This window comes from Rana temporaria, chromosome 10, assembly GCF_905171775.1.
Source record: "Rana temporaria chromosome 10, aRanTem1.1, whole genome shotgun sequence".
NCBI lineage: Eukaryota > Metazoa > Chordata > Amphibia > Anura > Ranidae > Rana > Rana temporaria.
The window spans coordinates 59317646-59341736 of NC_053498.1; the positions used below are offsets into that span (position 1 = coordinate 59317646).

Consider the following 24091-nt stretch of genomic DNA (forward strand, 5'->3'; position numbering starts at 1 on the left):
ATAAAGGAAGTGTCTGCTTGATTGGTGAAAGGAAAAACCAAACTATCTGAAAGATCAATATTCCTGCGAACAATGTTTCCATCTGGAACAGTGATCATAAGAGATGGACTTGCGTTTACTTGGAGCGGGAGGTCCTGAACCTTGGGTGGACAGGATAGGACCCCCAAGGTGGACATAAGGGGATTGTTGGGGGAAGGGTTAGTGGCCTGAGTGGAAATGCCACTGAGGGTAGAGTTGGTAGATGGAGGTATTTTGTTGCCTTCTTTGGTATGATCTCATTGGTGGTTGGGAGTGAAATGACAATGCCAAATCTTGGATGGGTGAGTTGAGACCCTGTGATGGTTGTTAGTTGTGCCTGGGTGGTGGAATTGGGTGGCTGGCCTACCTGCAAAAGCCTCTGACCCACGAGTCGGGGGTTGCATTCCATAAGGGGCATGGGTGATGGGTGGGAGTATAATGGAGAATTCCCATGCTGTAAGCGGTGCCCTTTTTTCCAATTGAATACTCTTCCTAGATTAAAGTCATCTAGATCTCTCCTCATTTTGCCCAATTTCGTTTCAATCAATGAATCTTCGTCTTTTTTTCTATGTTGTTTGAAGGTATTGAACCATGTAATAGGGAGTTTTGGTAGGAGGGTCATAAAATGACATATATTGGACTTTAGTTGTTGGATTTTATCAGAATACCGGTACTTTTGTTCCTGTTGTTTAACAATGATTTGCATCCATTTTTTAGTGCAAAATTTTAATATTTGGGACCATTCCGTTTGTAATTCTGATGACAAAAAGAACTTATCCCACCATTGATGATTGGCAGAGATGATGAGTTGTTCTAACTTCCTAAAAAGTATACAACAGTTTTTAAAAATATGTTGGGGGATGGTGAATAAAGTTTTGAATAAATTTGGAGGAAACAGTGTGTATAATTCATCCAAAATATCATATTTGGCCAATTCTACGTGGTGTAGCCACTCCATGATGAAGGGGATGGGCAAAACACATATGTATGTATGCCCATGCACACACTTACACAGATGTGATGCAATTCTATTGAAATATGTAGATAAGATAGAATAGATTGGAATGGACAAATCACAGTAAATAAAACTAATAATACATACAATCGGTCATGGAATTACACATGTAAAACAAACAATTACAGTAATCATAAGATGTCACGCAAGATGATCATGTGGTACGAAGAAATATTATATAAAAAGTGTATAACACCTGTGTAGAAGACTACCCTCTAAACACTGACTCAATCAGTAAGCGGGAGGAAAAGGGGGGGGGGGCAAAGTATTGGGAAAGGGAAGAATGGAGGAAATAATAGCAGCAATATTGTTCAGACAAACGACAATAAAACAAAATTAGTTGGTTGCATATCATTCTTCAATTTCTGTATTAAACACAGGTTTGGAGCCTAGGGGGATGTGGACAGCTAGGGGCCAAACACCAGCTAGTGCAGCAGCACAACTATGGCTTCTTAAAGAACATAGAAATAAGTTGGCGCTTGCAACATGCTCAGTGTTAGCACACCTGCCTATGTAACATCATTGGGGATGTAGATGAATAGGCGGAATTTAAAAAATGACTAATAAAAAGTCCATAAAGTCCACGTAACAGTACCTGGAAGGCAGCCCGGTGTAAGGTAAGAACAGCTGAGGATAAAACACAGGCGCCACTCTAAGTACACTATGAAAGTATATTTTATTCACAAACGGGTATAGGTACTCACAAGTATTGTGGTAACAGGCATTGGGACACTAATTGCCGGGTGACTGTGAAGAGAGTACACCCGAGGAGCTTCTTGCTAGTGGCTCAAAGTGGCTCAGGCTATGTTGGATGAGGGCTTTTAAGCACTGAAGTCGCTGCTGCCGGATCTTAGAGTGCCATGGCTTTTGAATATATACACATTGCTGGCTATAACAGTGCATATGGGAATATAGAGCTACCTAACTGATTGGGCATAAATATGGATAAACTTGATTAAAAGCATTATAAAACAATTATAAGAACAGCATTATAAAACAGCATAGTAAAACAACATACTATAAGAGAACACACACACATTGAAAAAGCACATTATAGATACTTGTAAAAACATGAAATTGACCGTACAACGTATAGATTGGATGGGAAAATAATGTGTATGGGTATATGGTGAAAGTGGTGGTCGGGAGATCGTGAATTGCTGGTAATTTTACTTGAGAAAATAATAATATTAATAATAATAATAATAATAATAATAATAATAATTAAAATAATAAAAAAATAATAATAATGATAAAAAAAAGGAAACCGGGGGTTAAAAGCGCCCCACTAGTGGCTGAAAGGCGCAACTAAAGCGTCAGTAAAGCACCGCTAAAACTAGAAGCGCTTTACTGCTAATGCTAAGTGGCTACATTGTGAAAGTAGCCTAACTGAGAAGTATATCCAGAAGGGCACACAGATTCCCACATGGAAATACACTAAAACAAACACATGGAAACAATCAATTAACAAAGCTCGATACTGGAGCCACTTTTTGCTATTGGGTAAAAGTATATGTTCCAATTTCAAGATTATATATATATATATAATTTTTTTTTTTTTTTTTGCGTAAACCTCTGTCTTCTTGTGCCTTTTCCCCTTATTGTGCTTTTTCCCCCCATGTCCTATTTTAATCTTGGTGCTGATAATTCACCATGCCTCGTTATACTGTAATCAGCCCTCAAAATTTCCACTTGCCTGCTTGAATTTGGCAAGTAAAAATAAGCTGAGGATGAGTGTGGAGCCGTATTGGAGGTGGGGACAGGTCTGCCGGCAGGCGGGGTTGAATGGGAGCTGATTCTCCTTCCAGCAATTGGCCAGGAAATTGTGGGGAATGAAGACGAGAGGAAGATGAGAGCTGGCCAGATCACATAGAGAGGGTAACTTTTTTTGTGACACAGCTTGGATCTGAAATGCTGGCCCCGTCAAAAAAAGTCCCACCTCCTGGACCAGCTCCTGTTCCAATTCCGGCAATTTTTAGTAGTATGATGTCTATCACAGGTGCCAGTCCAGGAGGCGGGACTTTGTTTGACAGCAGCCGGCATTTCAGATCTAAGCTGTGTCACAGCGGGAGATCCTCTCTCGGTGTAATCCAGCCGGCTCTCCTCTTGAGTGCGGCTGCACTGATGGGCACTGATGAGGCTGCACTGATGGGCACTGATGAGGCTACACTGATATGCTGCACTTATGAGCACTAATAAGCTGCACGGAAATGCTACATTGATGGGCACCGATATGCTGCACTGATAGGCTGCATTGATGGGAACTGATGAGGCTGCACTGATAGGCACTGATTAAGTTGTTAATATTTATATTTGTAACTTAATTCTGCATAAAACATTTAACAGTGTAATTTCATTAGATAATTTACAAGGGCATGTTTAGGGGCAGTTCAGGGTAAGGGTTGGATGTGGCAACTGTTGCCAAGCTCAGGACTTGAAATCTTGAGCCCTGTTGTAATGTAACTCAGTGCATGGTCTATAACTAGTATATGAGTTGTATCTAAAGACTGTGCAAAATACAATGGCCCGGATTCAGGTAGAATTGCGCATTATTTACGGAGGCGCAGGGCAACGTTTTTGCCCTGCGCCCCCGCAAATTTGCTCCGCTGCCCTTGATTCACGGAGCAGAAGCTCCGTAAATTGCGTGGGCGCGCCGGCAAAATGCCCGGCGCAAGGGCACGCAATTTAAATGATCCCGTAGGGGGCGGGAATCATTTAAATTAGGCGCGTTCCCGCGCCGATCGTAGAGCGCATGCTCCGTCGGGAAACTTTCCCGACGTGCATTGCGGCAAATGACGTCGCAAGGACGTCATTTGCTTCAAAGTGAACGTGAATGCTGTCCAGCGCCATTCACGATTCACTTACGCAAACTACGTAAAATTCTAATTTTGCGACGCGGGAACGACGGGTATACGTAACATGGGCTGCCCCTGCTAATAGCAGGGGCAGCCTTGCGCGAAAACCGCCTTACGTAAACAACGTAAATTGCGTACGCACGGCTCGCGCAACGTTGTGAATCGGTGTTAGTATACAATTTGCATACTATACACTGAGCACAACGAGAACGCCACCTAGCGGCCACCGCAAGAATGCAGCCTAAGATATGCGGGCATAAGAGCCTTATGCTGCGCAGATCTTAGGCTGCAGTCAGCGTAACGAGGTTCCTGAATCAGGAGCACTCGTTACGCTGGGGCAAGTAAGCAATTGCGCTGTGTAACCTATGGTTACACAGGCGCAATTGCTTCTTGAATCTACCCCAATGTTTTTCTGACATATGTATTTACATTACAGACAGACCACCAACATAACCCTGAAGAAGATTAATTCTAACAACATGAGTGTCAGATCCACATGTAACAATGTGTGATAGTTTGACTGTATTTTCCACAAATGTGTAATGTGAGGTGGTTGTCACATAGGGGTAATATTGGCTAAGCTTGACCATCTACATTATCAGCCATACTGTTTTAAGGATCTGTTTTAATGAATTTTGTAATAAAATATTTCTAGTTTTATCATTTTTTTTCTTTTCTTTTTGTTGACTAAGAAAATCAATTTTCAGGTTTTTATTTGTTGTGTATAGATTCTGCTATGCTATTTTGACTTGCCTTGGTCTTGATTTTGATATTTTTTTCTTCCTGTTGCCTGTCCTTTTTGTCTGCCTTGATTTTTTCAGCCACATGCCTCTGGCCTGTAATTGGCTCCCCCTGGTCCTAAGGGAGAGGCATTCCTAATGCCCGGTACACACAATCAGAAAATCGTACAAAAAATACAGATTTTGGAGCGACCGTACGATAATCTGATCGTTAGTACAGAGCTTTCGAGAGCTGATCAGGACAGTTCATCTGATATTATTTGATCGGACATGCACAAAAAAAAAATTTCGGACGATGCCAGATCGTATGATTTTAGTTTAATCAATACAGCTGTCGTTCGAAAATGTATTACAACAGACGACATCACTTGCGAATTTTTATTCTGTCGTAGGCAAATTTTTGTGACTTTAGCAAACTCATCAGATTCGATCTGAGATTAGCATGCAAAAAAAACAAAAACGTTCATTTGTCCGATAATCTCATTGGGGCAGATTCACAAAAGAGATATGACGGCGTATCTCCTGATACGCCGTCGTATCTCTGTGATCCGCCCGTCGTAACTATGCGGCTGATTCATAGAATCAGTTACGCATAGATAGCCGTAAGATCCGACAGGTGTAATTGACTTACACCGTCGGATCTTAGGATGCAATTCTAGGCCGGCCGCTAGGTGGCGATTCCATTGCGGTCGGCGTAGAATATGCAAATGACTACTTACGGCGATCCACGAAGATACACGCGTTCGTCGCAATCTCTTATGTCGTCGCTAGTCGGTTTTTCCCGTCGCAAACTTAGGCCTGCTTTATCATGGCTTAGAACAGCCATGTTAAAGTATGGCCGTCGTTCCCGCGGCAAATTTCACTTTTTTTTTTGCGTAAGACGTCCGGGAATACGAAACGACGTAACGCACGTCGCCGTTCAAAAAAATGTCGGGGCGCCGTAATTTCGCGCAAAGCACGTCGGGAAATTTCCTAACGGAGCATGCGCAGAACGTTCGGCGCGGGAACACGCCTAATTTAAATGGTGCCCGCCCCATTTGAATTAGGCGGGCTTGGGCCGAGCGGATTTACGTTACACCGCCGCAAGTTTACAGGTAAGAGCTTTGTGAATCAGGCACTTACGCTGTAAACCTGCGGCGGTGTAACGTAAATGGGATATGTTACGCCGCCGCGGCGTAACGTAATTCTACCTGAATCTGGCCCATTGTGTGTACATCCATAAAGAGATGTACACACCCGAGCTCATCACAGCTGACAAGGCTTAGCTGGATAATCAGTCAGTGTCAGTTCAGTGAGGGAGTAGGACGCTTCCCGACGAGTCTGCTCTCTCCAGGGACCAGACAGAAAGCCAGCTAGACACAGCAGACAGGCAGGCAGGCTCCTACAATCTTTGCTGCATGAATCAACTTGCAGCCCATAGGACCGGCTCCTTCCTTCCCTTCGTGGGCCCCTCTCTTCAGGTAAGACCCTGTCTTTCAGGGCCATCTTTCCACCCCCAGGAATCGCTAGTGACCGTCCTTTTCAGGACAGCCACTCCAGCGATCCAAATTGCGGCTGTTTACCTTCTCTTAGAGCCGCATGCACCCCAATCAGTCACCCATAATCACCCCGGCCACCCGCCGCGCATAGCAGCGCTTTCTTCTGGCGATCTGCGGCTCTTTCCCGCATCCGCGCCAGACCAGGCCTTATTCGCGGCCGCCGCAATTAGGAAAGACCGCGGCTTCAGCCACGGCCTAGCGGCGCGCCGCAGAAAGGAGCTCTGACAGCCTGGAAATTTTCCTGGAATTGTCAGGGATCATCCCCCTATCCCTGAAGGATCCCACCCTCCCCTGGATTAACAACCAGCTCATACCCACCAAGCCAAACAGCCCCCAAACCTGAGGCCTGTGGCCCGGTCGGCGGCCATCTTGGTACTCCTCAGCTACAGTGACACCCTTCTTCCCCCCCTTCCCCCCCCCATTCCAAACAGTACTTGATCCAGGGTTTCGTCCGATCGCCTTTCAGGGATCAGGAAGGAATTTTTTTCCCTGCGGCAGCAAATTGGCTTAGCACTGCCAGGGTTTTTTTGCCTTCCTCTGGACCAAGGCCAAGCGAGAGGATTCAGCGAATCTTCCCTCTATTGCAATTATTCCCGCCCCCGGTGACTGGCAACAATGGTTAAACTGCGATACTCTGCAGAAACGATTTGGGGTCTGAGACAATTCGCAACAGTATTACCAGCCGTCACCAAAAAGGCCTTAAAAATAGACCAACTTTTGAGATTCGATCAACGATCGACCATCAAAAATTTCAACCATTTAACCCAGCTCAAGCACATATCATGTGCTTTGATCAACACAAGATCGGCAGTAAAACACCGATCAGAAATCCACGATTTCTTACTACAAAACGATCTAGACTGCCTCTTTATCACAGAAAGCTGGCTTTCAGATGACTGCAACACCATTCTTGGAGAATTGGTGCCAGAAAATTATCGAATTATAACGGAAAACAGAATAGGGCAAAGAGGAGGAGGCCTGGCGGTGATCCATAAGTTTCATATTGCAATCACTAAGCCGGTCCTTCAAAATCCTCTTCCATTTATGGAAACCCTTACTCTTCAACTTCAAACTAACCCCCAGGAGACTGTTCACATTCTCCTCTGCTATAGGCCACCTGGGCCAAAATCGCAGCTTCTACCATCATTAACGGAGTTCATATCCACTTATACCCTTAACAGCAAACATCTTTTGCTGCTCGGGGACTTCAATCTGTGGGCCAACTCCTCACAGGATCCCATTGCGGACGCCTGCATCGATCACCTGGAAGGATTAGGACTACAGCAACTTATATGCGGACCCACGCATGCTTCAGGACACACACTCGACCTAATTTTCAGACAAAATCTGAAAATAAACATTTTGGCAAATGAACCTTTGCCATGGACAGACCACCATGCAATTAGTTTCATAATTTCCAAAATTCCACCAGTGATAAAAGCACCCAAGCCGGTGACAATACACTGGGCTAGATCTCAGAAGAAGCTCCATTCGGAACTCTTCAAATCTACCTTGGGAAACCGAATTGAAACTATTCATTCTCAGTTAACAGCCTCAGATACACTGGATGCCATAAATGCAGCTCTGATACAATCAGCCGACTTAGTAGCACCGAAACGCAAAGTCTGCATCCGGAAAAAAAAGTCCGGCTGGTTCAACAACCAGCTGTCCCTACTGAAGCAAGAGCGCAGAAGGGCGGAAGCCGCCTGGAAAAGAAGCCCTTCAGAAGATCACCTCATCATCTACAAGGCAATAACAACACAATATCATAAAGAAATCTTCAAAGCCAAGAAACATAATTTTTCTATGACGATTAACAGCGCCATGAACCGCCCCCGAGAACTATTCAAGATGGTCACCCAGACCATGAATCCGGGATGTCTTGAAGTCCCCAATTCAGACACCCAAGAGTTCTGTAATGAACTATCGGATTTCTTCATCGACAAAATCGAAAGAATCCGGGTAAGTATTCTGCAAAATAATACCCCCCTCAGCCCCCTCTTCAATCAACTACAAAACACCAACAGAAACCTTCTACAATCAACTAAGTTCACTCTGGAACCCATCTCCATCGATACCACCAAAAATATCATTGGTGCGTTGCGGAACAGCACAGCACCCAATGACATCATTCCCACCAAGCTGCTGAAGGAATGCGCCGACATTCTGGCGCCTCCCATCACACAGCTTATAAATCAGTCATTTAAGGAAGGCATAGTGCCATCCCTGCTGAAAGAGGGCACAATCCAGCCCATCTTGAAAAAACCTAACTTGGATCCCAAGGACCCAACTCACCGCCGCCCCATAACAGGCCTAAATATTCTCTCCAAGATAATGGAGAAAGTAGTGGTACAACAGCTGCAACAGCATCTGGATACCCACAATCTACTCGATCCATTTCAATCAGGTTTCCGTCCCGAACACGGGACAGAAACGGCCTTACTCAAAATATGGGACGATGCCCTCGAGGCCGCAGACGAGGCAGAATCCTGTCTCCTTTGACACAGTAGACCACAAAATGTTACTGATGCGACTGGCCGAGGTAGCCAGAATCGCAGAAGGTGATTTACCATGGTTTTCCTCCTTTCTTGAAAACCGATCACAAACAGTGAAACTGGGATCTTTCACGTCGGAAAAACGCACGGTGCCATGTGGAGTCCCCCAAGGATCCCCCCTGTCACCGGTACTGTTCAACATCTATCTTCGCCCTCTCTTTGATATTATCAGTAGCCAAGAACTACTTTATCACTCTTATGCAGACGATACGCAATTGTATTTTCGCATCTGCAACAAAAAGGATCATCATCTCAGTTTAGAGAAATGTCTCTCTTCGATAAAAAACTGGATGACTAAGAGTTATCTTAAACTCAACAGTTCCAAAACAGAACTTCTTATGTTTCACGCCAGCCGAAAGAGTCAACTGGCAACAACCTGGACACCGCCGCCCATTCTGGGCCAAAGCATCACCCCTAGCTCCAAAGTCAAAAGTCTAGGAGTCATTGTTGACACCTTCATGACAATGGACGCACAAATAGGGTCAGTAGTCAATGGATCGCACCATTTGTTGCGCCTACTACGCAGACTTATTCCATTTATCCCCAAAGAAGACGTAGCAGTCGTGGTGGGAACAATCGTGAATTCCAGACTGGACTATGCAAATGCCCTTTACCTCGGGCTCCCAAAGTACCAAATCGCTCGTCTGCAAGTCGTACAGAATACGGCCGCCAGACTGGTGACTGGGAAAAAAACATGGGAATCAATCTCACCTTCGCTGAGAACCCTTCACTGGTTGCCAGTAAAAGACAGAATTGTATTTAAAGCACTCTGCCTGACACATAAGTGCATCCATGGGAAGGCGCCGCAATATCTTTGCGACAAGATAGAACCTCACAATTCTAATCGCGTTCTGCGATCCACTGACCAAAATCTGGTCAAGGTGCCAAAAACCAAATACAAGTCCAAAGGAGAAAGAAGGTTTGCTTTTCAAGGTCCGAGACTATGGAACGCTTTACCAACCAGCGTTCGGTTGGAGGAAAACCACCTGACTTTCAGAAGACAGATCAAAACTCTGCTCTTTTGATGTCATGAGACACGAAACATCAAGCGCCCAGAGGCGATTCAGTTCGCATGTGCCGCGCTATATAAGTTTTTCATTCATTCATTCATTCATGCAGTCTCGGTGTGTTCCAAAACGCAAATAAATATCAGGCATTTCTAGAACATGCAACTCAGTAAGAGCTATCACAGTTCCAAATAATCCATGAGATATTAAACCAACTGCAAGTGAAGCAAAGAGATGCGGTAAAGAAAGATCAAAACTTACAGATAAAAAAAAAAAAACAGAGATATGCAGTGAACCCATTACACAGAAAAACCGAGTGCACAGAATGGCAGTATCATATCTAGTTGGATACTTGCAGTCTGGATCAATGTAATATAAAATCAATAAGCACCACCACAGTAATGCTGCCAGCTAAGTGCATTCACAACACTCAATAATGACACAAATTAATAAACAAGCAGTATAGCGCAACCAAAATCTACTGTATACTAAAGAACTATACAACAAAAAAGTTACGTTCACGTAAAAAAATTGTGTAAAATCAAACTTTAACCACTTCAATACAGGGCAATTTTCAGCTTTCAGAGCTGTCACACTGAATAACAATTGCGCGGCCATACTGCACTGTACCCAAACTACATTCTTATAATTTTCTTCCCACAAATAGAGCTTTATTTTGGTGGTATTTGTTCGCCGCTGCATTTTTTATTTTTTGCTAAACAAACGGAAAAAAAAATGTTGGGGAAAAAAAAGGTTTTCTTTGTTTCTGTTATAAATTTTAGTTTTCTCCTTCACTGACGGGCACTAATGAGGCTGCACTAATAGGCACTGATGAGGTGGCACTGATGGGCACTGAGGAGGTAATAATATGTAGAACTTATGGGCACTGATAGGCAGCACTGATATGCAGCATTGATGGGCACAGATAGGCTACGCTAATATGCAGCCCTGATTGGCAGCACTGATGGGTACTAATAGGTGGCACTGATAGGCAGCACCGATGGGCACTGATAGGTGGCACTAATGGGCACTAATAGATGGCACTGATAGGCAGCACTGATGAGGAGGTACTGAGAGGCATTACTGATGGGCATCTGTGAAGGGCACTGACAGGCGTTACTCATGGGCACTGATTGTCAATTTGGGTTGGCACTGACTGGCAGCTGAAAGGCACTGATTGGCATTGTGGTGGGCACCTCTGATGGTGGCTGCACTGATAATCAATGTGCTGATCATCAGTGCACCCCCCCCCCAACAGGAGACCCCCCCCCGACAGGAGAGCCACCAATTGGCTCTCCCTGTCAGCACGAACCAAGGTGCTGACAAGCTGATTACACACAGTGGTGACAATTGCTGGGCATTGTGGTGACAATTGATGGCACAGTGGTGACAATTGATGGCACAGTGGCTGCGTTTGATGGCATGGCATAGTTGTGACAATTGCTGGGCACAGTGGTGACAATTGATGGCACAGTGGTAACAATTGATGGCACAGTGGCTGTGTTTGATAGCATGGCACAGTGGCTGCGTTTGGCATGGCACAGTGGTGACAATTGATGGACACAGTGGTGACAATTGATGGGCACAGTGGCGACAATTGATGGCACAGTGGCGACAATTGATGGCACAGTGGCTGCGTTTGATGGCATGGCACAGTGGTGACAATTGATGGGCACAGTGGCGATAAATGATGGCACAGTGGCTGCGTTTGATGGCATGGCACAGTGGCTGCATTTGATGGCATGGCACATGTCCCGCTGACTTCTGACAACACAAAGACGGTCCAGGATCTGAAAAGATCCCAACCAAATAGTTGGGTTCTACCCAGATGCCTTAAGCAGCAGCTGGCTCAGCCTCTCAGCAAGTGGCCGAAAGCATGAGCCAGCTGTTCCTCCCCCTGTACAGCCCGGCGCTCCAGGGAGCCTTGGAGGGCAGAGAAGAGGTTCAGTGACTGACAGTTACCAGCTCTCTGCAGGCTAAAGACTGAGGGGCAGATCCACAAACGTATCTATTGATACGCCAGCGTAATTTTAAATTTCCTGTGTCGTATCTTTGTTTTGTATCCACAAAACTCGATCCGACAGGCGTACGTCTTAGTACGCCGTCGGATCTTAGATGCAATTTTTCAGCGGCCACTAGGTGGTGTTTCCGTCGAAATCTGCGTCGAGTATGCAAATTAGATATTTACGGCGATCCACGAACTTACGTCCGGCCCGCGCATTTTTTTACGTCGTTTTCGTTCGGCTTTTTCCGGCGTATAGTTAAAGGTGCTGTTATGAGGCGTACTCAATGTTAAGTATGGCCGCCGTTCCCGCGTACAATTTTGACATTTTTACGTCGTTTGCGTAAGTCGTTCGCGAATAGGGATTTGCTTGGATGACGTCACCGTTGTAAGCATTGGCTGGTTCCGGTTTAATTTCGAGCATGCGCACTGGGATACCCCCACGGACGGCGCATTTGCAGTTTAAAAAAAACGTTGTTTACGTCGGGGTCACGACGTATTAACATAAAACACGCCCCCCATTACATCCATTTGAATTCCGCGCCTTTACGCCGCCAGAGATACACTACGCCACCGTAAATTACGGCGCAAATTATTTCAGGATTCGAAATAAAATAAATAGGTTGCGGCAGCGTAGTGTATCTTAGATACGCTGCGCCCAGCGTAATAATGCGTACGTAGATCTACCCCTGAGAGCGGAGCGATCAGTGCTCTTTGATCAATCAGTTCTCAGTCATCGAGCCAGCGGGGGATCGATGCTGCAGACATCTAGGGGAGAATGAATGTTTTTTTTTTTAAGCAATACTTCTCTTTTAAGTGGTAGGGTAAAAGAAACAGCAAACCTCTGATACTATATAAATGAGTTAACAATGTCAGGGGTCCCATTTTCATTTTAATTGTGGCTTACTAAGGGCCTTTCACTAAGTAAATACAGATTCTTTCCAATTAAATCCAATTATTTGACCTCAATTGTCTCCAAACTTTTTTTTAGCTGAGTCTAAGTATATTTCAAAATAATCTATGTCACCAAGTGTAAGCTTTAGTAGTCATACTTGTTGTTTCACTGTTAGCTGCAATAACTAAATGATAATGGTTGTGAGTCCACACTGACCAGTCCTCAATGAGCTCATCAAACTTCCAGAATCTCTCTGAAAACAATGACACGTCAGGAACTCCACGTTGTAAAGCTGATCTAAAGTTCAGCAGGCTGAATAGTCATAGCATGGGGAACGTCCAATATAAAGGGCAGATTAAAGCATCAATATCAACATCAATCCCAAGTACCAGGCTACAGGTAAGGGGAAAGGAAGTCTAGTCCTGTTACACAGGGGAAATCTCATCTTCAGAAATTATTAGAGAAGAAATTATTTGTTACCTGAATGTTTTTGAACATTTAAGTTTCAGGGGGGAGGGGGCATTATTTATTATTTTATTATTGCATTATTCTACTTGTTTAGTATCTAGTTAAACTCTTTTCAGAATATGAAACTATTATATTGTACTATTAATACACATGGTCACATTTTAGTTTACTAGTTCTGACTCTTATCTCCCAGAGATACATAACAGCAAACCTTGTGTTTTGAGTAACACTGGTTTCCATATCGTAAAAATGATGCTAGACTTTTGAAGAGGGTAACATAAAATAGGGTTAGCTTGCATAATGCTCTGAGCCTTTATTTCATTGTATAATATATACACAAATCTTAATTGTATGACATTGGTATTTTTCTTTATATAGATTTCAATTACTGGAGATCCCCTGGCTGTCTCGTATTGACCTCCTCAATCACTCAACATGTGGGTAAAAGTTGCAGCACTCGCACTTCTTGTGTGCGCAGTCACAGGTCAGTAAAATCAGTATGTTACCAGGGTCATGTCTTTGAGAAGACAAGGTGAAATCTTATCTAAGATAGAACATTTTAGGTGAAACATGAGATGATATCTTCATCTAATGGCATCTGTTCTTTTTGATACACTGTTAATGTAATTTATCACATTGTTTCCACAGTATTTACACTGGTACATATAGTCACAATTAAAAGGGTATGGAATTAACTACAGGGGAAGGACCTAGTCCTCATGGGTGGGGCTAGTAGCAAAAGTACTTGGCAGCACTTTAGAAAAACACTCCTGATGCCCAGGCCAACACACCCAATATCTGTAACTATAAGCTGAAAAAGCAAAACTGATCTGTACTGTTGTTACATAGACGTCATAGTAATAAAACTCCAGTGTATATACGTATTCATTCCTAAAGACCTTATTGCCACTACAGTACCAGTTCTACAGCTGTGGAATGGATGGTGCAAATATGTCAGTGGGGGCCTTCTGACAGACAGTATCTATTTAGAGGAGTTTTCTCAAAATTAGGATTACTGGAAGCCTTCACATAAAAATAAACTGCATATAGAGAACTGCAGATCTTAATACTTGGTGAATAATAGGGTTTAAAGCCCAGATTAATTAAACCTCTGGTTGCGGTGCCTCAGCACGAATAACCACCTCTCTACTTCTAATACTGATCATTTTATACATTTACATACATTAAACAAACAATCTTCTGGCCCCCTTTTAAGATGTTTTATAGTGCAGTGACCTATAAAAAACAGTCTCTGTATACGCTAGCTTTGTAAGTAGATAAAATGTGATTGTTTTTTATGAGCTACTGCAACTAATACCTGATCTAGCCACTGCTTTATTATATAAGCCAATTTAATGTGACGTTCTATGTCTGATGATGGGCTCTTCTCTCCCTTAGGATCTCAGGCAGAAGTCAGCACTGACCAGGTATCTGATGCTTTCTGGAAATACTTCACTCAGCTGACCACTGGCACAAAGGACACTGTAGATCAGATCCAACAATCTGACATCAGCAAACAGCTAAAGTAAGTGAAAATAACTGTAACAGCATAAAAGCCATAGTCAAAGTCAGTAGAACCTACTGGATAAGTTATTTTGGCTTTAAAAGACATAGGCCCAGATTCACGAGCGACTTACGCCGACGTATCTTCTTATATGCCGCGTAAGTTCTAGGATGCGATGTCGTATCTATGTGACGTGTTCTTAAAACCAGATACGCCTAAATTCTGGCTCCATCCGACCGACGTAAGTCTCCTACGCCGTCGTATCTTGGGTGCATATTTACGCTGGCTGCTAGGGGCGCTTCCATTGATTTACATGTAAATGACCTAGATACGCCGATTCACGAACGTACTTGTGCCCGTCGCAGTAAGCTACGCCGTTTACGTAAGGTGTACGTCCGGCGTAAAGTTATCCCTCATAAAGCAGGGGTAAGTCATGTTAGGGTATGGACGTCGGAACAGCCGTCGGATTTTACGTAGTTTGCGTAAGTCGTACGTGAATGGGGCTGGGCGTAGGTTACGTTCATGTCGTACGCATTGAGCCGTCGTATCTTAGGGAGTATATGCGACGTGATTCTGAGCATGCGCCGTTCGTTCGGCCATTCATTTACATGGGGTCACGGTTAATTTTAATACAACACGCCCACTACCTTCCAAATTTGAATTAGGTGGGCTTACGCCGGCCCATTTACGCTACGCCGCCGTAACTTAGGGAGCAAGTGCTTTGTGAATACTGGCCTTGCCTCTCTATGTTACCTCAGCGTAGCGCATATGACGCCCGCTCAAACAAACGCCACTGTCTGTGAATCTGGCCCAATGCGTTTATCATCTCTTTGCAAAAAAATAAGCTACCTTGCCCATCAGCATTTCCTGTTATACAGGGTTGCAAGGGTTCTGACAAGTAGGGTTTATCTTGTAATTTTATTGGGGTACAATATCGTTGGTGACATGGTATGTGACTTTCCCTACTGCAGGCATCCACTAGTGACAACAAATTTTGCAACGGCAATTTTGCCTCTGGTCATTATAAATAATGAACCTGTAAATACTCTGTCCTCTAAGGATTGAATCTTTACCTAACTTATGCCCCGTACACACGATCCGAATATCGTACGGCAGATCGCACGACTTTTGCTTAATAGTCGCAAGTAGAAATTAAATAGGTTATTAAAGTCACGAAAATTCTCGTACGACAGAAAAAATTAGGAAGGGATGTCATGTGTTGTAATGTATTTGTATTGTATTTTCGGACGTCAACTGTACTGACTAAACGAAACCGCACAAGAATTTTTTTCGTGCATGTCCAATAAAATAATATCGGATGAACTGTCATGATCGGCTCACGAAAGCTCTGTACTAACAATACGATTATCGTACAATTCTTCCTCGGATGACATTTTTCGTACGATATTCGGATCGTGGGTACGGGCCATTAGGGTAGCCACTTTAATGGCTTAATTATCATCATTTCTGTCAGTAATATACTTCTTTCACTAAACCTTAATTCCATATTTGTTTTAGAAACATTAATCTATTCCAAATATAGTGATCTCCTGTACATTTCTAGGTGCTGCTTTATATTATAAGTTTAGTGTCTATATATTAATTCTGGATATCACAGATATAGTGATAGAAACTACTAAAACAGTTATACAAGAGCTAATATTTTTTTTATTTACCAACGCACTGCAGTTTCTGCTTTACGTTGGATACTCTAATGCACTTTAGAATTATATATATATATTGTGTACAATAATAATAATAAATTATATACTGTATATAAATACAGGACTGGACTGGGACAAAAATTTGGCCCTGGACTTCATCCAGACTGGCCCACTTTGACAGGTCTCTCCCACAGCGGCCGGACAACTCCCGCACCCCCCCCCTCGGCCACCCAAGCCCCCTCTCCCTTCCCTAGCCACTAGCCGTTTTACTTTATTAGAGTAGAACGGCTGGTACTGGTACTCTTATAGGCAGTACCAGTGGGGAAGCTAGACATTATTTCTCCCGGGGCAAAGAATCAGTTTGGTCCCCCCCCCCCTTATGGGACAAGATTAGGCAGAAGTGAGAAACTCCCAGGCCGCTGTCACTGAAGCCGGCCCACTGAGCCATCGGCCCACCGGGAAACTCCCCGTAATCCCAATGGCCAGTCCATCCCTGTATATATATATATATATATATATATATATATATATATATATATATAGTTACATAGTTAGTCAGGTTGAAAAAAGACACAAGTCCATCAAGTTCAACCATAAGAAATAAACTAATAATAATATCATACAATCGCATATAGCCAATTCTATACCCACAGTTGATCCAGAGGAAGGCAAAAAACCCCAACAAAGCATGATTCAATTTGCTACAGCAGGGGAAAAAATTCCTTTCTGATCCCCCATGAGGCAATTGGATATTCCCCGGATCAACTTTACCTATAAATGTTAGTACCCAGTTATATTATGTACATTTAGGAAAGTATCCAGGCCTTTCTTAAAGCACTTTACTGACCTGGCCAGAACCACCTCTACAGGGAGTCTATTCCACATTTTCACAGCTCTTAAAAGCTGTGAAGAAACCTTTCCGTATTTGGAGGTGAAATCTCTTTTCCTCTAGACGTAAATAGTGCCCCCTTGTCCTCAGTGTTGACCGTAAAGTGAATAACTCAACACCAAGTTCACTATACACACACACACAATAGATGAAATAGTGAACACATTTGATCTAGGTAAATGTGGTATTTGATTGCTATTTTTTCCACCCACAGCACTTTAATTGAAGAAAACCTCAAGAGCGTAAATGTGTATGCAGGGGAACTACAGAAACAACTCATTCCTTTTGCCAAGCAGATACAGGAGAAATTAACACAGGACCCAGAAAAAGTAAGAGAACAAATTACAACTGAATTGGAGAGGCTGAAAGTGAAGATCTCCCCATATGCAGATGAGTTGCACAAGCACCTGAGCAATAATGTCAAAGAACTTCAGATTAAACTGGCTCCATATGCAGAAGAGTTCCAAACCAAACTGGACAAAAATGCCCAGGAATTCAGCCAACAGCTAAAGTCTGTGACCAATGACCTGGAAGCTAAGTTTAAAGAAAATGCAGACCACATACAGGCAGCACTGGCCACATACTCACAAGAGTTTCAGGTCAAGGTAGATGAGAATATGGATCAATTGAGGAAGCAGGTGACACCGATCACAGGAAAAGTAAAAGAAAACATTGATCAGCAAATACAGGAGCTGTATAAAAGTCTGAATCCCTATGCAGAGGATGTTCAAGATGAGCTGAAAAAACAGATCCAGAACATGGAGTTCCAAATGAGAAAAAATGTGGATGAGCTGGAGAACAGAGCTCTGGAGCTCACGGTACAACTCAGAGAACAACTCTACCCTTATGCCAATGAGTTAAGAAACAAGGTCAATGGAGATATGGCAAATGTCAAACAGATGCTGGAACCCTATCTGACCCAAGTAAACCAGCAAATTGACCAGAAAATTACAGAATTTAAAGGCACAATTACACCTGAAGTGGAGGCTCTCAACAAGGCTCTGGTACAGAGAGTAGAGGACATGAAGAAGAAGTTGGGAGAGTACACTGTGACTATGCAAGATCAGGTGGAGTACATACAGAAAGATGTTCGGGACAAAATCCATGAATTCATAAATCAGGGTGTTTCTAATGAAAACTGAGTTTTCCTATTTTCTGAATAGCAATATCGGAAATAATACCTACACAGCACTACACACAAAATGTGCTGTTCTTCATCAAGAATCCCATAAAATATTTCTACAACTTTCCACCCAATACATTTACACTCAGCACTATCTGTAGCATGTATTTATAATGTTCTCTCAGCAATCCTCGATTCTTCCTCAGTATTATTTGCCTAACACATTATCTGTAGATTTTCAAGGAATACTGAACTGCACTTACCGATATTTCCATAGCTGAGCACATTAATGATGCTGAAATTCAGCTTGTAAGTTCCAACATTCTCTGAAATAAAATATGAAAACAATTACCACACTTACCAACAAACCAACAATGATGACATTTTTTTAAAACAACGGCCAGGATTCACAATGATTCCTTTTTATAGATTGCATTAAACATCTGAATGCAGTTTTGTAAAAACAAAAACAAAAAACAATAAAAATGTACAGAAAATGTTCCTTTCTGCTTTTAATGTTTAGGATATAGATATATATACAGAAGGCAATATGAAGGATAGTATTAAAAATGTAAATGTACACTGTGAAGTCTGTTAAATAAAAAGCAACTTGGCAATGCATAATTTGTCCTTGTTCTACTTTTTGTTGAAGTGATTGTAAACAACCAACTTGTAAAACAACAAATTCCGTTTAAAATAGAAATAAAAGGCGAAACATTTTTGTACAGATATAAGAATACATTATAAATACCCTTTTTCCCCTTTTTTTATAAGTGATCACATTCCCTCTGTTCTCAGGTGCACAAGAGCCGGGGGGAGGAAAAGCAACAGCACACTGAACTTCCCAGTAAATGGCTGTTCAACAGGGGCATGTCAGGACAAGTCTCATCATTGGAGGAGAGTACACTGAGTTCCCAGCAGAGCTAGAGAACTGACCACTGTGTGCTCTCCTGCTTGGTCTGGTCAGTTTTAAATAGGAAAGCAGAGGGACTGGAAGGATCACCAAGGATTTCACACATAGGAAGCAAAACAAAGGGAACAGGAGACTTTCTTATACGAGTACATAGTACAGCAGGCACATATCAAGAATATTAAGTTTTAGGGTAACAAACACATTAATTACCTGTTTGTTGCGTTTTACAAGGGTAAAGTGAACTATACATACAGTAATAAGGAAAGCAGAGGGACTGGAAGGATCACCAAGGATTTCACACATAGGAAGCAAAACAAAGGGAACAGGAGACTTTCTTATACGGGTACATAGTACAGCAAACACATATCAAGAATATTAAGTTTTAGGGTAACAAACACATTAATTACCTGTTTGTTGCGTTTTACAAGGGTAAAGTGAACTATACATACAGTAATAAGCAATAATAGAGTATACAGCACTTCTTCTTGTCGTCATATCTTATTGTAGTGCCCACCCCAAATCTAGGGGGCGCTATTTAAAATTTAAGGGAAGTCTGGGTCCATACTTGGGCCCAGACCTGTTTGATTAAGGCCTCGTACACACGATCGGTTAAACCGATGAGAATGGTCTGATGGACCGTTTTCATCGGTCCAAACCGATCGTGTGTGGGCGCCATAGGTTATTTAACCATCGGTTAAAAAAAGCCAACTTGTTTTAAATTTAACTGATGGATTCCTAACCGATAGTTAAAAACCGATCGTTAGTAGGCACAACCATCGGTTAAAAATACATGCATGCTCAGTATCAAGTCGACGCATGCTTGGAAGCATTTAACTTCGTTTCTTTCAGCACGTCGTTGTGTTTTACGTCACCGCGTTCTGACACAATCGTTTTTTTAACCGATGGTGTGTAGGCGTGACGGACATCAGTCAGCTTCATAGGTTAACCGATGAAAATGGTCCATCAGTCCGTTCTCATCGGATGGACCGATCGTGTGTACGCGGCTTAACACAAATTTGCCTCTGTTCTGGCTATGGTACTACTTGGTAGTTTCCCTTGTTGCCTGCAGGTGGTGTTGCCATCTTGGCCTTATGTTGGAACACAGGTGTACCATGGTGTATTGGGTGTCCTTTCTCTGCAGCGGTACAGTGGGAGTGGTGACCCTGCTGTGCATGCTGGGGATAGATACTTAAGGGGCAGATGCCATTTTCTGGGGTTCTTTGCCTCGTGGCCCTCCTGGCGCGAGGTGTGCGTGAGCCCGACTTTGGGGGCCACGTTGGTCCTGAGTTGCTTGGCTGTTTAGTAGGCCCAGCTATGCATGCTGGGGCCTGCAATCCTAAAAGGGGATCCCAAGCTGTCTGTCCACAAGGGAGGAAGCTGTCTTGATGAAGGAAACCGGGGGAGGACCTGCCCTGGAGGAGACCGGCAAAGTGCTACCGTCTCGGGTGAGGCCTGGTGACCTAATTTAGGAGGGAACCACCATATTGAAAGCCCTGCAGTCTGCCGGTGTCGGCTTAAAGGCTCTTCTATTGCATGGCTGGAGGTTCGGGACTTTAAAATCCTATGGCAGAGGATTCCTGGATGAATCCAAGTACATTCAAAGGTCTGTGGCAGAGACCAAGTACATTCCAAGAGGTCTGTGGCAGAGACCAAGTTCATTCCATTACAGTCTGTGGCAGAGACCAAGTACATTCAAAGGTCTGTGGCAGACACCAAGTACATTCCAAGAGGTCTGTGGCAGAGGCCGCCTGGACATTAGTTTGCGCATCATCCCGGCTGCTAGGCCATGTGAGAGGGGACTATCCGGGTGAGCAATTCCCACTCAATAGCTGAGAGTGGAGACTGATTGGCTATTTTTGAGCATTCTGTACCGCCAGGGCCAGATTAAGAACATCATGGGCCTGGTTCTGAGGATTTTGGTGGGGCCTCTTAGGCTGCATTCACACCTCCGCGACAAGTAACGCCGCGTACGCGGCGTATTTTGCCGCGAATAGTGTAACTTTTTTTTTACAAATCCTTCCTATTGCTTTGTATGGCCGAACGCCAATGCCGCCTGAAAAAAAGGGTCCGGGACTTTTTTTAATGCCGCAGGTGTACGGCGTCTATGAGATGTGAACCATTTCATAGACAGCAATGGGAATTCTCCCCTCCAGTGGCACGAGCGGCCGGCGTCGGGTGTTTTGTCGCGGAGGTGTGAATGGGGTGTAATAAATAATAAATAAATGCGTGGGAATGACATGAACGCAGCCCAGCCAAGGCAAGTGACCAAAGGCACAGAACCCAGAAGGAAGGCCGGGTGAAGATGGAAGTGCCCGGGCCCCGCCTGATTCATCGCAGCACTGGAGAGCTCAGTCTGAAAATGTAAGTGTACACTAATGTGCTAATATGCTGTGCATACTTGTACATTGTGGCATAACCTACCCCAGGGCCTCTAAAAAGTAGTAATGTCAGGAAAGTTTACTACCGCTTTATTATCACAGGATCCCAGGAGCCTCTCATGGGGCCCCCTACTGACCCGGTGGACGGTGGCCCTTGGGCAGTGCCTAAGTGCACAGTTGCCAACATTTAAAAAATATTTTCAGGGACACTTTTTTATATAAGTGCTATATTTAGAGTAGCTGAGATCCCCGATGTTCCTCTATACATCATAGTAGTAATCACAAAATTAAATGAGTACTAATAATGGGGCAGAACAAATATGAGAACTGAGATTTCCTTTAGTTGAACTAACAAAAGTGTGTCCATTCTAGAACTGGTAACATTGAGGATATTCAGTATAATTTTAAAGAACTGATTTTGTGGGTAAGCGACATAGGGGAGGAGTATGGAAGGTATATAAGTGGGAAGTATGTGCAGGTGAGGGAGAGGAATGTGGAGGGTCTAACAGTGGGCACTATGTACAGGAGAGGAGTACAAAGGGTACGGAAAAAAGCACTATGTACAGGAGAGGAGTGTGAAGGGTATGACAATGGGCAGTATGTACAGGAAGAGTGAGGGGGTATGACAGAGGGTAGTACGTACCAGAGAGAAGTGTGGAGGGTATGATGGGGCAGTATGTACAGGAGAGGAGTGTGGAGGGTATGACAGTGGGCAGTATGTACAGGAGAGAAATGTAGACGGTATGATAGTGGGCTCTATGTATAGGAGAGGAGTGTGGAGGGTATGACAGTGAACACTATGTATAGGAGAGGAGTGTGGAGGGTATGACAGTGGGCACTATGTATAGGAGAGGAGTGTGGAGGGTATGACAGTGAGCAGTATGTACAGGAGAGGAGTGTGGAGGGTGCGACAGTGGGCACTAAGTACAGGAGAGAAGTGTATGACAGCAGGCACTATGTACAGGAGAGGAGTGTGAAGGGTATGACAGTGGGCGCTATGTATAGGAGAGGAGTGTGGAGGGTATGACAGTGGGCACTATGTACAGGAGAGGAGTGTGTAGGGTATGACAGTGGGTACTATGTATAGGAGAGAAGTGTGGAGAGTATGACAGTGGGCACTATGTACAGGAGAGGAGTGTGGAGAGTATGACAGTGAGCACTATGTACAGGAGTGGAAGGATATTTAGGGACTGAGTAGTGGTTAAGCGGGTCATACATGGATTGAAATTACGCCAATTATGCAGAGACCAGCCATAGTCAATCTATGTATGGGCTAGCTGGTTTTACACAAGTCAATCTATTAATCAACTTGAGTACAACCAGCCTGTTTTTTTTTTTCTTAAAACAATCAGTGCTGCCAGCTAAAGTTAGCAACACTGATCATTGTACGCACTGGCAGAACACAATAACACTGCAGGAGTGATTCCCCCATCCACAGGTCAGCAGGTGAGAGGGTGTGTGGGGACAGGCTGGGGAGAGATACTAGTCAGTGGCTGGGTAGGCACTGGTAGTATCAGAGCCAGATACACACAGGTTACATACGCCACGATCGTTAGAGCGAGAACAATAATTCTAGTACTAGACCTCCTCTGTAACTCTAAACATGTAACCTAAAAAAATGTAAAGCATCGCTTAGGATACCAAAAAAAATTGTGCTAACTTAACTAACTAACTGTTTTTTTAATGAATGAAACATTTTTTTCCAAAAAAACATGTTTGAAAAATTGCTGCGCAAATACCGTGCTAGAGCTGCACAATTAATCGTTAAAAAAATCGTGATCTCGATTCAACCCCCCTGACGATCTTCAATGCAGAGTTTGCTGATTCTTTCATATAACAAGTGGAGAGACTTTCAGCTGTCAAAAGAAAATATCCGGGCAGTCTGCCAAGTTTTTAACAGGAAACATTGTAACTGACACTTCCTTCTTAGATCAAAGGGATAAACTTCTGTGTGTAAAGAACAAATCTGGGCAGTCTGCGAAGTTTGTAAACAAAATGAAACATTGTAACTAACTAACATTGTAAATAAATTTAACCACTTAAAGTCCAACACTTGTTTCTTAAGTTAAAAAGCAATATTATTTGCTAGAAAATTACTTGGAACTGCCAAACATTATATACATTTTAGCAGAGACTCTAGGGAATACAATGGCTATTGCTGCAATATGTTATGTCACACTGCATTTTCCCACTTCAATGAATAATACAAACCATAAAAACAAAACAGTGAAGTTAGCCCATTTTTTGTTTTGTTTTAATGTGAAAGATGATGTTACGCCGCAACAATCGTGAGAGAATCGTGATCTATCTTCTAAGCAAAAAAATTGCAATTCTCATTTTAGCCAGAATCGTGCAGCTCTATACCCTGCAACATAAAAAGTGCAAAGACCACCATAGAGTCATTTTCTAGTAAAAAACAAATGATGTTTTTTACATGTAGTAGAGAAGTGTCAGAATTGGCCTGGGTGGCAAGGGGTTAATTACCATAAGTAATATACAAATAATTATTATAAGCACCGTGATCCTA

The 24091-nt window shown here is 43.3% G+C and overlaps 1 protein-coding gene across 1 annotated transcript; it reads left to right on the top strand.

Moving 5' to 3' along the window:
- Nucleotides 1-13471: 13471 nt before the first annotated feature.
- On the top strand, nt 13472-18892 carry LOC120915111 (apolipoprotein A-IV-like). The gene is made up of 3 exons (XM_040325357.1): nt 13472-13577; nt 14492-14618; nt 17365-18892. The coding sequence occupies exons 1-3, from the start codon at nt 13529-13531 to the stop codon at nt 18290-18292; spliced, it is 1104 nt and encodes a 367-aa protein (XP_040181291.1). The 5' UTR covers nt 13472-13528; the 3' UTR covers nt 18293-18892.
- Nucleotides 18893-24091: the final 5199 nt, after the last annotated feature.

Coding starts and splice junctions, on each gene's coding strand:
- LOC120915111 (XM_040325357.1), top strand. CDS start 13,529: ATGTGGGTAAAAGTTGCAGCACTCGCACTTCTTGTGTGCGCAGTCACA. Junction 13,578..14,491: donor TCTTGTGTGCGCAGTCACAG/GTCAGTAAAATC, acceptor TCTCTCCCTTAG/GATCTCAGGCAGAAGTCAGC. Junction 14,619..17,364: donor GACATCAGCAAACAGCTAAA/GTAAGTGAAAAT, acceptor TTCCACCCACAG/CACTTTAATTGAAGAAAACC.